Genomic DNA, 18598 nt, shown 5'->3' on the forward strand with positions numbered 1-18598 from the left:
AAAAAGTTCCTGCATAGCCCCCAGTTCATCTGTTGTCTTTGCATCAGAAACTTATTGTTACTTTTTTTTTTATCAATTCTTGTAACCAATGAATCCAATCTTTCTTTTCTGAGAAATTTGGAGTAAATCCCCGTGAGAGGCCAAGAGAATGAAAGTTTAGAAAGAAAAAGATGAGGAAGACCGCAAAAAGAAGAGAGGAGAGAGAGATGGAAAAAAGGGTCAGATTTAATAAGGAGTGAACCCCAATAATAAAATCGTTGTTGCAGATCCTAGATATTTCTTATTTATATGTACAGGCGCCCAAAGTCCATATAGTCTATGCATTGCCACTTCTCCTCCAAGTCTTCTCAAGACTTGACGATCTCTCCCTCTCTCTCTCTCTCTCTCTCTCTCTCTGCAGGCAAATTTCTATTTCTATGGACACGAGGACCTCGCTCATGGTCGCGGATGCTGCTTCCGGTCCGAGCTCAGGGTCTCCCATATTTTTATCAGTGAGTCGTTCTCTTCTCATTCTGTCAGCAAGATAGGAAGGCGGCTGCCGATTGTTGCACTGCCTTCTACCGTCGCTTCTTCAATCGCCCATTTCCCGGGTCCTTCCTCCGCGCAATCAGCGACCCCAGTTTGATTTCTTGCTCCGGTTGCAGATTTCGCCTCCGCATTAAGATTTCGCGTTTTAGTCTCATCTGGGTTTTGCGCTATCTCGGTCGATGGCTTTTGTCCCTTGTTTGGGTTCTTGGGTTCTTCTTCTTTGTTTGAGCTGTGAAGCCATGAATTGGAGTTACCCTATATGGAGCTTCTGAAAACTTGCCCCTTCAATGAATGTGATTTTCGACGCGTAGCTTTGTATTGACTGAATTTGCAGCTTTCAATGGGCTTGTGTTTTATTATTGCTGGCATGCTTGCACAAATTTGATAGCGCTTGCTGTGTAGTTGACCCTGCAGTTTCTTATCAGAAAGAACTTTCCTCTCTGACTTTGTAGATGAAATCAATCTTCGCCTGAAGATGTGAACCTTTCAGAAAGATGTGATTTTGCAGGGCGCTGATTAAACTGGGGCTGGAGTATTTTAGTGTGAGTTTTGGATATTGAGTGTACTTCGAGCTATTCAGTCCTTATTGTTTGCTAGAGCTGAAACATGGACAGAACAAGACTAGACTTGGCATTTCAGCCATCTGGATCGGCACAGTCAGAGGAGTCAGCTCTAGATTTGGAAAGAAACTACTGCAATCATCAGAATTTGCTGTCTTCGAGTCCATCTCCTCTACAGCCTTTTGCCTCCGGTGGGCAGCTATCTGAAAGTAATGCTGCTTATTTCTCGTGGCCTACTTCGAGCCGTCTGATAGATGCAGCAGAAGATAGGGCAAACTATTTTGGGAACCTTCAAAAAGGGGTGCTTCCTGAAACTCTAGGTCAGTTGCCAATGGGGCAGCAAGCTACAAGCTTGCTTGAACTGATGACAATTAGGGCATTCCACAGCAAGATTTTGCGTCGGTTTAGTCTTGGGACAGCCATTGGTTTTCGTATTCGACGTGGGGTTCTGACTGATATACCGGCAATTCTAGTCTTCGTTGCCCGAAAAGTTCATAAACAATGGCTCAGCCGCATCCAGTGTCTACCCGCAGCCCTTGAGGTGAAACAAATTGGTCCTTCTCTTCTAAGTTTTGAGCACGAATTTCATTGATCTTTCGATGTAACTTTTTTTAAAATCTACGAGATCCTTCAATGTATTTTGAGATCTGAGAAAATTCGTGAACACTGAACAACATAAAATGATCTACTTTATTACTTGATAATATCAGCAATACGTAGGTATCCTTGTCAAAAACTGACTTGGTTCATCAATCGCATGAGAGAGAGAGAGAGAGAGAGGATTTGAGAAGCAATTGTTAGGCCACTCGTGTTTGAAGTTACAGAAATAAATTTGTTTGTTGTGCTTTTACTGACCTGCTGACAATGTGGTTAGTTTCAATCTTCCCACTTAAATTGGTCAAATAGACTGCAATTAGCATGGCTTAAAAGCTTCAATGGAATAACTTGAGAACCCTAGTAGAGTAAACTAAAGGTCTTGAAACATCTACTCTGTCATGGAGCATATTGAGCTGGATTAAATATGTGATTTTGGGCCTTGCAAACTCGGAGAAGCTGACTACCTCTACAACGGATGTGCAGGGGCCAGGAGGTGTATGGTGCGAGGTAGATGTTGTGGAATTTTCTTATTATGGTGCACCAGCTCCTACACCAACAGAGCAATTATACAATGAGCTTGTAGATGGCTTGCGGGGTAGCGATCCATGTATTGGTTCTGGTTCTCAGGTATCCTGTTAGTCTCCTTTCTTATTTCTTGTACAATACGCGGTAAATTACATGCAATGAACATAATTCTTTTCCAATCAGGATATGGATACTTATGTCAAATATTAGGCATGAAAATTCTTCTATTGCTAGAATGTTTATGATGAGGAATAAATTTCCTAATCATAATACTATAAGAATTATTTCAATGGCCTGCTTTAAGTTTCTCATTTGCAGTGCTGTTTGGAGTCGTCTCAATGTGCTTATGCTTATACTGTTCTCCATATCTTAATTCTCAATTCTTACTCAGTAATGGACGTTGTACAAGGAGAGTAGATCATCTTCTCTTGAAAGAGAGATGAATGAAACAAAGGGAAGAAAAGAGAAGAAAGTAGTTGTTATTTGGTTTCCTGAAAATAACTGACTAGAAATTGCTGGCATAATTGGAATCATCTTGATTTGATGGTGTAGAAATAAATAAGAATGTGGTAATATATTATGGTTGGAGACTTTCTTCGGGTTTAGCTTCAACTTCAAGTGCATTAAGGTTTTTCAGGAAGTGAAATTTGATTTGTTGGACTTGGTGGGGGATTCCTATAGTTGAGCCTTTGCTTAAGATTGAGAAAATTGAAACATGAGATACAATGAGTAGATGAAATTCCTCCCAATAAATAATAAGTGGCTATTCTAATTTCACTGTGTAGGAACTGTCTGACTTTTCTTTATTTTTGAAATCTGTATAATGAGATTCTTTCAAGTTGTCTCCTCGTTATAACTATGTTAAGTAGAAAGTCTCATTCTTTAGGGTCCACTTGAAATTTTGGATAAGTGATCATGGGAGTGAGGCCAGGAATCTAGGTCCTTAAATTATTTTTTCTCATGATTCATCAGTATTTTGCTTCTAGTATCACTTTTAAAATATCTATTCTCTCGCTCTCTCTCTCTCTCTCTCTCTCTCTCTCTCAGCTGATAATATTAGTGAAAATACCATTGGAAGCTCTCTTATATCATAATCTTTGTCTTTCTTTACTAACAGAACTTTCATGACAAACATGTTGATATGTTGCTACAGTCAAATTGATATTTGTTGTTGGCATTGAAGTTAAAAAACTGAAAGTTGCATCATTGGATATGTCAACATTGGAAATATTGGACTACAAAATATCTGAAGGTTCTAGGGCATTCCTTTTTTTCGAGTGGCTACTTTATTTTCCATATTAATGTTAGTCTTCACAGATGTATCTTACGTTCATTTTAAATTTTGGTGTCATGAGCACATACAGTTTAATATGTTAAAGTCCATATCTCATACCTCTTTTTCCCCATGACACAAGCATTATCATTACCTTTGCTGTAGGATCTATCGGTTCATCTTCTTCTCTAATTCTCTTCTGTGTTTTCAAATGGTTCAGGTTGCGAGTCAAGAGACATATGGAACCCTGGGTGCTATAGTGAGAAGCCGGACTGGTAATCGACAAGTGGGTTTCCTAACAAATCGGCATGTGGCAGTAAATTTGGACTATCCAAATCAGAAAATGTTTCACCCTTTACCACCCAGCCTTGGACCAGGTGTCTATCTTGGTGCTGTTGAGAGGGCTACATCTTTTATAACGGATGATCTTTGGTATGGCATCTTTGCCGCTAACAATCCAGGTAATACTGGATCCTGGATTGTCATCATCTGGGATGCTACTTATAGAATAAACCTTTGAAGCAATTTTTCATGGGTTTGTACGATCTTTTTTTATTTAATTGTTAATCAAAGTGAATGCTAATTCAAGGAGATGGACAAGGATAAATGTTCCTTTGTCAGACAGTCTCCTAAGGAGGGACAAAACATGTGAAGCACAGATCTGTAACATTCATATATGCAGCATTAATCTGATTATACTCTTCTCGATACCATACTTGTGGCTGCACATCTTCGCGTGGGTTGTGATAAGATGTGTACCCTGTATATGCCTTTACGGAAACAGATATAGGGAAGAGCTTGTGTATCAAGATAAGCCCCAGACATGCTGTGGAAGCCACATAAGTTGGCCACGGGAGCAAGACTGATCCTCATTAAAAGCACTTTGTCTGATCTTCCTGTTTACTTCATGTCATAGCTTCATGTATCAGCTTCTATGGATTGACATCAACCTCGAAGTTACAGAGTGGAAGTGTGAAGATGGATTAGGTGGATTGGGATGTAGTTTTTCCATCTTCTTGCTTCAAGATTGTTAGTGGAAAGCCAATGTTCATCTTCTTGGGTATTGGTGTGGTCATTTTCCTTTAGAAAATATTTCTTTCAAATTGCCCCACATAACAATGCTTGAAAAAAAAAAAAAAAACAATGCTTGATTAGTCCTTACCAAAAAAAAAACAATGCTTGATTAGCTTTTTTGTTTTTTTGCTTATGCCAAAGACCTTTGAAGAAAACTCAGGACTCGGGAGGTTTAGGTTTTTGAAAAATTCTTTTACTCAGCTTTATATTATAAGAGACTGTTATCTCTCTCCTTGGGTGGACAAGCCTATATTTGTTCTAACAGGACAGGCTGTATCACTGTTATATCCTCATTACAGAAGTTTATCAGTTCTCAAGTTGAGGGGGAAAGAATGAAGTCTCCCTAAAAATTTATTTTGGATCTTCCTACTCCTTTGACAGTTGTCTATTTCTTTAGGGTAGCTTGGGAGTAAATTCTGTGTTCACCTTCAGAAACTGAGTATTCCTTTCGACAATAGTTGATTCCTTTGTCACACAGAAGGATCCTATTAGCTGACAAAACAAATATTTCCTTTTATTATATACGATCCATGTTGCTGACTCCACTTCAGGGGAAAATGTTCTGTTGCTGCAGCTACTCTTACTGTTGTTTGTCGTAGACGTGAATTTTGGACATTTGTGCCCATGTCTTCTTTTCTTAAAATACAAATCTTCTAATCAGACTTCTGTCTTGTACCTTGAAATAATACTGGTGTTTTCTTATGCAAATTGAAGCTCCACCATTATAGCTGATGTCACGTGATCTCTATGTTTTATGCCCTTGCTTGCTCATAGGAGCAAAATTTCTTGAGTGCAGTCACTGGAAGCTATAACTTGGGCACTTAACAGTAATACTTGTTATGCTGTTAGCTTCTTTATTCATAAACTATTGGGAACGCCAGAAAATTAAGAACATAAATCCAGTAGCCCAAACAAGATGTAATATTACAGTGCAAGAACTAAAACTTGTCAACTTCATGCACTTAGGTCTCAAACTTCCATTTCGTGTATTCGAGTCCTAAAATTTGTAACTTTTGGTCCAATCGAGTCCTTCTGTCAATGGAAGGAAGGAGTTAAAGTGCATTGAAGTTGCAAGTTTTTGGAGTTAAATGAACAAAATGGAAGTTTTTAGGACTTAATTGCATGAAATTGACAAGTTGTAGGACTTGCCTTGTAATTATCCTTAAACAATTTATGTATGCTTTCAGCACTGGCATAACTGGGTCAGTTGTTCTTTGTTTTAAATTGTTCAAAGAACTGTAATGAAGGTCGAGCCTTGGTATAACTGTAAGGTTACTCCTCTGTGACTTGGAGGCCACAACTTCAAGTCACGTAAACCACCTCTACTCAAGCAGGGATGAGATTGTGTACATCTGACCATCCCAAGACCCCACAATGTGGGAGCCTCATGCTTTGGGATGCCCCTTCTTTATTCAAAGAGCTGTGATGAATGTCTGATTTGATTTTTCCCAACCGTTCGAACCTCCATTGAATTTACCCTAGTAATTGATTAAGTCTGCCTCACTTCCTTATTCCAAATACACTGTTAGTTTCCATGATGACCATAATATATTCTCTTCCATTAGAACATTCAACTTTCGTGCATAAAAGCTCATCTTTTTTTTTTTATATATTCCAGATTAGTTAACTACAGGTATTTTGAAAAAAAAAAAAAACTACAGGTATAAAAAAGTTCATGGGAGCTTTTGCCTATTTCCCAGACAGGCTTAGCTCCTGTAGTAACTGAAATATTTTGTATATATTTAGTTCTCAAACTTATGTCATCTTGTTCCAATAATTGGACAATCATTATTTTTTTTGTTGTTTTATGTTATTCACTTGTGCTCTATTCACATTTCTTTTAATGTTGGCTTTGTGAATTCATTGACATTTAAATACTTCTTCATAGATTATGAAATTACATGGGAGAAGCTCAAGCATCTTTGCTTGCTTGGTTTGACACTGGGGCTGTGCTCTTAGTCTCCAGATGACTTGCATTATAAGTTTAAGCAGCGAAATTTCCCAATGACGACTGTATGGATTATTCTTTTGAGCTATATGCTGTCTTGCTCTGTAGTTTTTCCAGGGGTTTCCTTATTCTGATCTTTAATTGAAAGAGAATATATGAGGGCTTGCTTCACATATTAGATCTCCTGATGTTTGAGTAGGTCATGACTCGTTTTTCTAAAATATCTCCTGATGGCTGTAAATAAGAGATTATATCTCTTGCCAAACGTTTATCTTTTTGGTCCCATTCACTCATAAATATCAATTTGAATTGGTTCTGTGGCAGAAACATTTGTGCGAGCAGATGGGGCCTTCATTCCCTTTGCTGAGGATTTTAATATGAACAATGTGACTACATCTGTACGAGGAATTGGTGAGGTTGGCGAAGTTAACACTATTGACTTGCAGTCCCCAATTGGCAGTCTCATTGGAAGGCAGGTGGTCAAAGTCGGAAGAAGCTCTGGTTTGACCACTGGAACAATCATGGCATATGCCCTTGAATACAATGATGAAAAAGGTATTTGTTTCTTCACTGATTTTCTCGTAGTTGGGGAGAACCAGCAGACATTTGATCTTGAAGGTGATAGTGGAAGCCTCATTCTCTTAACTGCTTCAAATGGCGAGAAGCCGCGACCAGTTGGGATCATATGGGGAGGAACGGCTAATCGGGGCCGCCTAAAGTTAAAGGTTGGCCAACCTCCTGAGAATTGGACTAGTGGAGTTGATCTGGGGCGTCTTCTTGATCTTCTTGAGCTCGATCTCATTACAAGCAGTGAACGTCTTCAAGGTCTGTATTATCTGAAAGTTTTATGAGAAATTTTCCTGATTTACTGTGCTCTTTTACTTCTCTCCCATGTCTGGCATTTCTAAAGTTGCTTTTATGTTTCTGAGTATAACAAGATACTTAAAAATTTAGTCGAGTATAACACTGGGGAAAATTTGCCCAAATATTCTCACCAGCCTTTTCGGTGTCCTAGTAAATCAAATAACTAATTTGTATGGATCTATTCAATCGTTAACATATAATTTTCACTAAGCAAACATTCTACACTATTTTACTTGACATTCTTGAGCATTTTACTTTTTCTTTACGAGCCTTCCTGTTTTATTTTACTGAGAAACTTTTTCCAAAATGCTTGATAATCGTAGTGAAATAATGGGGTAAGTGTCTTAGCTAAACTTGGGCTGTACCATTTAACAATATTGGTCAGTCATATTACAGTTTTGACGAGAACTTAGAGATGAACTGCGTTGAAATGTATGCGTAGTTAACAGTGAAGTTCCAAGGGGTCTTATGTTTGGTGTTCCCTATGTTTTGGGTTGGCAATTCTACTTGACATTCTGTAATTTGTTTCTTTATTCATCTTTCATTGTTTTCTGGGTTGCCATTGCTACTTAACATTCTAATATCTGTTTCTTTGTTCCTTCTTCATTGTTTTCGGCAATTGTAGCTGCAGTTTTGGAACAAAGAAATGCTTCTGCAGGAAACGTGGATTCAGCAGTGGGAGAATCATCTCCTCCTTCTAGGCATCTTTCCAGAGACAAAACCGAAGAAAACATGGAGCCTTTCAGCTTGAACAACCAACAGGGCCCTCTCGAAATTGACACCAGCCAGGGTATGCGCCGTGAATTTCACATAGAAGATGGGATTGAAGCAACCCCCAGCATCGAACATCAATTCATATCGAGCTGTTCCGCAAGATCGCCTCTCCATCAGAACAACCAACAGGAGAACTCGGAACTCAGGAACCTGTCGGCTCTAGCAAGTAATGCCGACGCGGAGGTCACTGTTTCGTTGCAGCTGGGAGAGCCCGAGCCGAAGAGGAGAAAGCAGTCTGATTTTCAATTGTAGCAGAGGGAACGAACACGAATTTTGAAGGTGGAGAAGATTGATTATCTCGCCTGGAAAACCCACATTTTCGTCTACTGCGAGTTTCATGCCGGCATCCGAATGAACGAATGCTCGAATCCACTCGGGTGCATTCTCGAATCTCTCTAGTTCACGGTTTGCAATCGAGGCTATAGCTATTAGTTTCATCGAGAGGTAATAATTATGAGCTTTGAGTATTTCCTATTTTAGTGTATAATGTGGCATTTGTGCAACCAAAAAGTCATCGGTATAGGTAGAAAGATGGGACAGTACAAAAAGGGGAAATTCGGGGGCGGGGGGGACTCATGCTAATTCTCTTTGATTTGTATTAGTTAGCCGAAAGAAAATAAAATTGTGCTGTATGCACTCCTCAAGAGGGAGTTATGGAAAAGTACTGGAAGAAGTTACATGAGTGAGATATTATTTCTTTTTCTGTCTTTTCTTGCTTGGAAGCCTTTGCTTATATATTTATATATTTATTTTCCTTTTGTTGGGTTGGCAATGATAAATAATTTGATTTCTTTGTCCTGTAGATTGGATTTTATACATAGATACGTACATACATACATATAAAATTTGAAAGTATCACGTCTACTTCGATTTTTTTCTTCACTTATGTCGTCCAATTTGGTCTTGAAATGCACAGCTACTATAATCAATCCTTCCATTATAACCATTACTACGATTTGAAGTGCTGACGTAGTGGTTCCAATTATTGGTTGAATAAATCCAAATCCAAGATTTCGATTTTAAGTAGACGAAGAAAATGAAGTTATTAAATATTGAGAGACGATGATTGAAAGACGAAAAAGGATAGGGAAAGCGGTTCCTGCCCATCACTACCTGCAATACAGACCTCAAAATTGATCAGGCGGCGACAGTGAGGATCGAGAGGGACGATCTAATGCGCACGTTGAAGCAAAGACATAGCTTTTGCATTCAGGCCCGACGTCAGGAATGCTACGGCACGCATCCCTTCCAGGAGGATAGTGGTAGGGCAGCTCCGGAGATGGTGGTGAGCAGCTCAACCCTCCAAGAAGGTTTGGCCATTGATTGGGATTGAATAGTATTGGGGCATGGTTCATACTTCCCATCAATATGAAGATATGGCCATTGATTGAAATTGATTAGTGTTGAGTTGGTGTTTGAGCTCATATTTTATTGGTAGTTTAGGCATAAGCCTATAAATAGTTACTAAGTATATATAATCTCTTTCTCTTATAATTGAAGGATATATAATAGGGATGTGTGAAATTCTAATTATAATGGAATCCTCTGCTGGAAATAACCATAGTTTAACAGTGAACCAGTATAAAAATCTTGTGTCTCGATTTCTTTTTCTCACTTTTAATCTCTACTTCCTCATGAACCAAATCCTAACAATTAAATCCTAACAAATAGTGTTGAAGGCTTAAAGTTTACTGTTTATTTTTCACTTTCTTCTCTTTTTCGTTTCTCTATCGTGGTTCCATCGAACTCGATTTGCTGGCAAAACATAATGTAAGATATTAGGCGTCCATTGTTCTCTTTGATATGAAAGACTTAATGGGGAATAGACAAAGAACAGAAAGAAAAAGAAAAAATGAGGGACAGATGCAAATGAACTGACATGAAGGGTTAGGTCTTTCTATGATTGCAAATGGAAATCCTTCTTGGAATTTGGGGCTATTGGCATAATAGACAACACAAGAACGCTACGAAAAACTACATCCGGATTAAATGGAAAAGGAGACTTGAGATGAAAGGGAGAGAAACATAAAGTGGAGGCTAATATGCGACACCCGTGCAAGGAAGAAATAACTTGTCCTTCCTCGATGTCACCACACTCAACTCGAAATAAAGTTTCTAAGCATGGTACAAAAGTTGAATCAATTAAATTCAGGTCAAGTTAACCAGCGGAAAAAGAAAAGTTAAAACCAAAACTAAGATAGGTGCGTTAAGCATTAAGCATAACGATGCTTAATGCAAGGAGATAACAAGTCAGCAAGAGGGAGTCGATCAAAGTTGCCACATATTTTGGTGCAGATGTTTCAAAGGACAACATCGTTTGTCAACTAATCAAAGTCACTCACCCCAATCGAGTATATGAACCTTTTTGAATGCTTTCATCGACCTTCCATGCTAGGCTTTTCGTTTACTCCAAATGTCCTTTTTACAAAACTATGTTATGATGATTTCGAGACCACCATCAATAGATTATATGCCTCCAGGCATGAAAAACAGGGGACAGAAAGAACTACCTAAGCCGAACTTACGAGTATGGAGGTAATAATTTGGGGTAATTTACTAAGGACAAACAACCGAGTATACAAGGCATTAGGGATCATGATTAAGTTCGGCAATGGAAGCAGGAAGGCATGAAGGACCTGGATTAGTATCGCTCCAAATGTCCAACCTCTACCCAAGAATAGAAGAGCCCACGATCACGTTCTAGTTCTCAGAAATTTGAGTTTTCTCTCGGACTGAAGAAGTAGCTAAATCTTCTGCTGTCACTGGCTTGTGAAGCTGCAGTGAACAGATAAATTCATGATTTAGAAACAGAGACCAAGAACCATATCGAATAATTAATCAAATCAATTTAAATATCCAAAGTAAAGCCTCCTCCAACACAAGTGTATGAGGTTAAAGAACTTAAGATGAAACACAGCAAATTTAAACAATGTGCTTGTGCATTGATGAGAATCCTGTAGGATCTAGCTGAAGAGCTTCAACTTGTCATTTACATATCTTCTGGAATCTCTGGCTGGGAAGAAAAGAGAATAAGATACAAAGGTCTGTATATATCTGCAGACAAGGGGGCATATTCTCTAAAGTGGACTCCATTTAATTTCGGCCAAGTTTTGGTGGATGGCTGGTTGCATTGATATAACTCAACCCAAACAAGAGTCCCAAAATGATTGAAGTTCTTCTTCCAACACAGTTAGTAGTTTTAAATCCTAATGTCATTGCAGTTAAAAAAAGTGAACACTACCACAAAATCCTCACCAGAATTGTCACTTTACTCCAGTCAATCTTGGTTTTAAGTCCTACCAACATTGCAGTTAAAAAAAGTGAACACTACCACAAAATTCTTACCAGCACTGTCACTTTATGCCAGAGCTAATCTTACGATATACAAAGATGAACCTTAACTTATGCCTTAAGTCACTGGATGAATTCTTAAGTATGTAAATCAGACCAGTAGCAAGCAAACATCCAAACAAACAAAATCCCATGTTCCAAATCTGAGCACATGGGGTCCATTACATGTTAAACACCCTAAGTTTGAAAAAGTGATAGCAATCATCGAGACTCCATGTGAAGGGCATTGACGCAAAAGAGGTACTTACTATTCATCTGATTAATTTAGAATCATCCAGTCTACAATATAAGCTAGACCTGCTTATTGAACACGAACAAAGCATATTTTGCGCCAGATTGGGCTGGGTACTTCGTGCAGTACAATTGGGAATAATAATAGGAAATTTCAGTAGATATATATCACAAACAATCAGATGAAGAGATTTACCGCCTCTGCAACAGCAATCCAGTGAAAAGAACGCAAAAACGCATCATCTTGTGATGGAAGACAGTCGTGGTTCCAATATGTTACACTGCCAAATTTTGCTTTCATCTCCCAATAGTTCAGGTCCCCTTCAGAGATTTCTGAACCACTTGTTTCACCAGAAGTCTTCTTTCCTATGACAAAACCTGCAAGCAAGAAGTTTTCCCTCCATATTCCATCAAAACTCTTCTTTCTGTCTCACAAATTACATGCATATGTAAAGTAATGACAACTTTAGATAAAATATTGCAGTCCTAGATGTGCTTTTTAATCATGTGCAGTAAGATCATGTGCAATACAATCGTACTTTGCCAATGCAAAGCTCATCTATCCAGTACAAAGCACCCTCAGATACTCCTTTTCCTTTACTTAGAAAAGGAATAATGATATAGAACCTAGAGCATAAATGGAGTGGCTGCAAAACATCTATAAAAATGAACTAGTGAACTACTCTGGCCAAAAAAAAAAACTAATTTGGCCAAAAAATATCATCATTACAGTAAGTGGAGATTGACAAGAAGAGTCTTAATTCATAAATCATAGAAGCCTTCCAGCTTGTGGTGAAATCTCCTTTAAGCAATAGTAAAGAAGTTTCCAAGATTTCATCTAAAGATCTTAGACATTAACCACCGGATTACGAAAACTTCAGGGGGTGCTTGGTTGAACTTTCCCACCAAAATTATAAGTCAACATATCCCCAAATTAAAAGTAAATGATGGAAACTTTCAGGTGACATTCACCATTAGCATTTGTATGCATTCATAGATTCAAGGCGATCAATATTAAATGAAAATCTAATTACAAACTCAAAAAGCTAAAGTAAAACCCACCCTACACACCCCCTCAGTCTCCTGAGGAATTGCACAGCTTAGGCTCCCAACAATCAGATGCCAAATTACAGAAATAGAACTCCAAAAAAAGAACAAGTACAATGAAAGTGAATAATTCTCAAGTGTAACAACAAAAGTTGGAAAATTGGATTAGGCAAAGTCATTAATATTCACATTGGCAAGAGACCAGGAAGCTTTCTCTTAAAAAACAGCCATAATTTAACACCATAAACTGGCGATCAACAGAAAAATCATTACAAAGATCAAACAAAAAGTAATAAGAAATTTTCATAAAACCCAGCACTGGCATCCAGTAACTCATAAATAACCGATTTAAATCCTCCAATCTTTACAATGTTCAAAGCAAAAAGAAAGCACCCACCCACCCTCCAATACACACACGCACCCCACACGCACTCCCCACACGAGTGTGCAAGCGTGCACACAAAGATCCCTAATTTCCAAAGGCTCAAAGGTTTCTACCCACTAGAAATCTAGGAAACAGGCTATGAAAAACAAAAAACAAAACAAAGCAAAACAACAAAACCCTTCTTATGGAACTTATCCAGATTAACTTCAAGGGAAACAGGTTACTGGTCTCTTCCATCCAGTGAAAATGTCAATGTTAATTTTGCGGGGAGTGTCCAAATCAGAAAAGACCGCTCACAAGGTTCCCTACATGGAAAAACGAAATAAAGCGCCCCCCCAATATATGGGAGAAATGCAAAGGGATTGCAGAAACCATGCAAGTACGGCGAGCACCATACATAAAATGCGAGGATTAGCAATACAAACATCAACAGCAGGCAGCCACAACAACCTGAAAACACAAACCCAGAAAACAACTCCAGAAACAAATTATTCGCAATTATAAACAGAAAAACTGCAACAGAACGACAAATCCAAAAGGCGACAACGAACCGAATTACCGGAATATCCGCGAGGAAGCGGAACGGCGGCGCCTTGCAACTTCCGCCCCCGGAAGTAGGCCTCCTGCACGGCCAACCCATCGGCCTCCATCCCTGGAAGCGAAACGCAACGTCAAAATTCGAAGTCACCCAATCGGACACGGACACGAGCGCACACGCACGGGAAATGTCAACAAAACGAGACGGGCTCGGTTCGATTCGCGGGGAGATACGAACCGGTTGCTCTGGGCTTGAAGTAGTGAGAAACGGCGCAGGGCCCGTCGTGCTTGATGGTGCAGGGGAGGAGGTGCACGCCGCCGCTCAGGTCCACCGGCGGTTCCGGCGCCGTCAAGTCGAGTGTGCCCGTTGAACCCATCGAGCAATCCATTTCTCGACCCGAATTTCTGCCTTCTTCCTTGCTTCTTCTTCAAAACGAGTTCCCTGCAAGCCCTAATTCTGCAGTCTTCCTCTTCTTTATTGCACAGAAACCGAATTTTCCCGCGCACTGTGACCCCACAAATTCGCAAAAGGGAAAATTGACAAATGGTTACTGAACGTATAATATATGATTCATGAAATTTTAATTTATTCATTTTTTAACAAAAAAAAGAACTTCTAATTTACTCAATTTTATCCCTGTAACTTTAGCCCAATATGTAATGTCATTCATACATTTTTAAATTGTTCAATATAATCCCCGAACTTTTTGATACATATTTAATTTCATCCTTGAACTATTTTTTTTTTTCGTAATCCTTGGACTATATGAAAATGATGAATATTATCTCTAAATTTGAATTAATTGAATGACAACATTGAACATTTTTATATAATTTATGGATCAAATTGAACATGTACCAAAAGTTTAGGGATCTCATTGAACAAACTAAAATTTTAGGAACCACGTTGCACATTAGAATAAAGTTCATGGATCATATTAAATAAATTAAAAATTCAGAGATCATGACCATTTGTGTCATTATCTATTTGCAAAAAGAATGGGTGGTAATTTCGAGATGGCGAATAAGAATGGACAATTTCTAATGCAATACAATGTGCCTAATTACAGGATAATTTTTCGAAGAAATATCAATATATATCTCGCTTCTGATCCAATGACTATGTACATACTTCTACTTTTGCATAAACAATTCGCATGCCTCTTTATCAAAACTTCACATTGCAAAGATCAAATTGTCCCTCATTGCAAACTCATTTGATTGGTTTAAATGGTTTGATTTTTGTCCCTAAGTGTTTTTGGTGGGTGTGAGATTTATGATACGAAATGGAATTTCTTGGAAAGAAAATAACATTCTCGTGAATAAGGGTATTATGATAACTGATGTAAAGATACAAAGTGATCTCCAAGAATATGAAGCTTATATATGTATTTAGTAATTACAAAAGTGGAGGTAAAACTCATTGAGTGAAAGGTAATGTATGTTTTTTATATATATTTTTCCTAATTGTTTCACACATCTCACTTTTATTATCGTCGATCAGATAGTTATAGTTTGAAAATCATCCATATAATTGGTCCTTGATATGAATAGTGTCAAACAAAAGATTACACAAATTGTATACTTGATCCCACGGACACAATCCCACGAGTCAGACCACGCATAGCACGATCCAACCCAAGTGAACTTGCCCCTATGGTCACGTTCACAAACACCCTTATGCTCAAACTAGACCATGATACCCTAGTTGCACACCCGGTCACGCTGGCAACGAGTCACAAACAACCTACATTTTCGGCCAAAACCCGGTTGCTCCCGATGATTGTGCACTATAGCATCACGATTTTTGCATACCGTGGGTCCTCAACTAGTATTGCCTTGGTTCCTAGGATCTTCCCAAATTCTAGGTTCGGGTAATCTATGAAATGCAAAAACGATCATGAACTTAAAATACCATATTAGACTCAGTCACCACCCATCAGTTTGGAGAAATCTAGACCGATTGGACACTTAACCTTGGGTAGCGTTTGGAAAGTCTAACTACCTAAGTGCACAAAGGAAGGAACTGGTCTAGACATCTCAAGTCCATAGGTTTGGCCATGCGTGGGTAGAATCCCACAACATCTTAAAATAATTCAGACAATTAAAATAATAAATCATATTTCTAAATTGAACTCATAGATCATTTTTAAAGATACATCACAATTCACAATGTAACTTAAAATAATTAAAACGCTATTTGATATCATATCCATGTGCATCATGAAGAACATGCTCTAAAATTCTGTTTTTTATTTTTATTTTCTAATACCATGAATTCGCGTTTCACCGATATGCTAAATGCTAGTCTATGAGATTTTACAACACGTAGAAGAGATGAAAATCATTTACCTGATAAATCATTTGATTAACCAAATGATACATTAACATACATTTGAATTTTACCAATGGCTATCCAAGCATACAACTTTCGCTTCAAAGATAACGCAAAAATTAAAATTTGCTAACTTGTTAGTAATTAACAAAGTCAGTTTATTGTTTTAAAAGGCATGATATACTTTTCATTGAAAGAAATTTACTATTGGACGGAGAATTTACAATGTAAGTTATTATTCCGATCTCGTCAAACTTACCTCCATATTTAGTGAATTACGAGTATTCTTTTGAGTAGAATGTACTAATTTGCATCAATGCTTTCAGAGAGTTACCAGTTTTATTAAACACTTACTAACCTATCTCTCGTTTGAATGATCGTGATACATTCACTAATTATGTTTGGGTTATCGATTTTCCAGTTCTTATGATAACTATGACTATTACTAGTCGAGGTCGAGAGGTCCCAATGGTTAGCATGCTTAGCAACAGGTTGGTTTGTCTCAATCTCATCTAATCATGATAGTAGTATTTCAATTCCTTTGCCATGGTAAAAAGTGGGGAAATTACCAAAAAAGTCCTAAATCAGTATGGCAACCAAGTCAATTCTAAACCTTTCGATTATGCCAATTTAGTCTAAACATTTTGAAGAATATGCCAATATAGTCCGTTCTAGCCAATTTTGATAGGAATCATTGACGAGAAAGCTGGCCATCCTACGGGGCACAGCCGGCACTGACATGGATAATTTTTTAATTTTTAATTATTTTTCTTTTCTTTCTTTGTATTCAACTATAGGCTGGTGAGGTCGTTGGCCTACCCAAACTGGCCATAGGCAAGGCCTAGTGACCCTTGCCTAGATCCAAGCAACACACGAATGTTGGTCAGCAAGGGCCCCGACCAGACCAAGCGAGGGTTGCAATGCCCTTGCTCAGACCTGATGACGGTGGGCCAACGGCCTCGTTGGCCTAGAGTTGAAAATAAGAAAAGAAAGAAAAAGAAAACACAAAAATAATAATGAAAAATTCAGAAAATTAAAAAAAATCAAAAAGTTGTTCACGTGAGTGCTGACTGTGCCATGTAAAACAGCCGGCATTCACATTAGCGAGTTCCGGCCAAAATTGGCCAAAATGACTAAAATTGCCAAATCATCAAAAGGTTTGGGACTAAATTAGCATAATTAAAAGGTTTAAAATCAAATTGATCATCGTACATTAAATTTAATACTTTTTTGATAATTTCCTAATAAAAAGTAGTCTTAGCATATCCAACGACAAGTCTTTAAGATTAATAGATTTGTAGATTACTTATAGCAAGTAATATTTGATCCATGGTTTGTCCGGTCAACTCACATAGATGGGTAGAAATAGCAGCCCCCCCACATCCCAAGGGGAAAGTTTGTCCATCATCACGTCAACCAGCAACCTAGAGTTATATTTGTTTCAAATGGCGCCATGAAGTTCTGATGGAAAAATTGCACCACAAGTCCTAAATATTTTGTACATAATGTAATTAAGTCATAAACCTTTCAATTAGTTCAATCAAGTCCTAAACTTGAACAAAAAAAGTGCTATCGAGTCCTAAGCCTTTTAATTAGGTCAATTAAGTACTTGGCAAGCCAAGTTTTTGATATACAACTCTAGGATAGGGTACATAGTACATATACATAGTACATACTAGCAAAATACCTACTAATCCTTCCAGATCACAAAGTTGTTTGACGAAGTCTCTGGTAATTGCAAACAGCTTTCATCGGGAGGAAATAGATCCTTTACAATCAACATGGTTTGGAGCTGAGCAATGACTAAACCTTCTGGATAATCTTCAGCATTAAGTTCCTCTTAGATACTACAGGTTTGTAACAAAGTAATTTGATTTTGGACATGCATCTAGAATTGGAAGGCCACTCTCTATGAGAAATCTTAGGAAAAGTTTGATACTAAAGCGAACTCTTACCAAAGAAGAATCAAATAACATAAACAAGTAAATCTTCTTATACACGAAGAGGAGGAAATGATTGCTGGTGTCCTAAACTTTCAAAAGTACTTGAGGAAACTTCTAAGCCATGATTCATAAAGATGGATGAAACATGAAACATGGTAGAACCAAGGTTACTTCCATATAGCAAATGTTTAGTACTCGCGAAACGAGAATAAGAGCATATATTTCTATAGCTTTTAAATTTTCTAGCGGGATGCAGATTGACAAAGGATCAATGATCAATCGTGTTGGACCAAATGCACTACCTAGATTAGAGATAATTCTAACTCGAAGTCTTAAAACCTCAAAGGCAGAACAAATCAAAGAACAAACTCTTCAAGGAGGAAAATACTGTTTCATGGGAAGAACATTTTTCTGGTGACAATTCAACAAAGAAGAATATGATCATCAAATTGTTATTGGATTGTTATTAAGCAAGTATGGCTATTGAGTCAAACACCTTGACTTAGCAACTACCTTGAAGTACAGGCAACACAATCATCTCCCCATTTTCACCAAAGTACAAAAGTGAGCAGCCAGTTAAATAGATACTCATGAGACTCTAGAGTCAGCCATAAATGACTTCATCA

At 38.0% G+C, this 18598-nt stretch overlaps 2 protein-coding genes across 2 annotated transcripts; one reads left to right on the forward strand and one right to left on the reverse strand.

Moving 5' to 3' along the window:
* The first annotated feature begins 329 nt into the window (after nucleotides 1–329).
* On the forward strand, nucleotides 330–8846 carry LOC115689495 (protein NARROW LEAF 1-like). The gene is made up of 6 exons (XM_030615547.2): nucleotides 330–491; nucleotides 981–1629; nucleotides 2169–2312; nucleotides 3704–3944; nucleotides 6830–7330; nucleotides 7995–8846. Exons 2-6 carry the CDS (start codon nucleotides 1135–1137, stop codon nucleotides 8393–8395), a joined length of 1782 nt encoding a protein of 593 aa, XP_030471407.2. The 5' UTR covers nucleotides 330–491; nucleotides 981–1134; the 3' UTR covers nucleotides 8396–8846.
* A 1649-nt stretch (nucleotides 8847–10495) lies between these two features.
* On the reverse strand, nucleotides 10496–14166 carry LOC115689488 (uncharacterized). The gene is made up of 4 exons (XM_030615532.2): nucleotides 13933–14166; nucleotides 13717–13809; nucleotides 11922–12103; nucleotides 10496–10918 (listed from the first exon to the last, which is right to left on the reverse strand). The coding sequence occupies exons 1-4, from the start codon at nucleotides 14081–14083 to the stop codon at nucleotides 10844–10846; spliced, it is 501 nt and encodes a 166-aa protein (XP_030471392.2). The 5' UTR covers nucleotides 14084–14166; the 3' UTR covers nucleotides 10496–10843.
* Nucleotides 14167–18598: the final 4432 nt, after the last annotated feature.

The sequence above is a fragment of the Syzygium oleosum genome, unplaced genomic scaffold, assembly GCF_021117445.2.
Source record: "Syzygium oleosum isolate NSW1041296 unplaced genomic scaffold, Sole_v2.1 Sole_v2.50, whole genome shotgun sequence".
NCBI lineage: Eukaryota > Viridiplantae > Streptophyta > Magnoliopsida > Myrtales > Myrtaceae > Syzygium > Syzygium oleosum.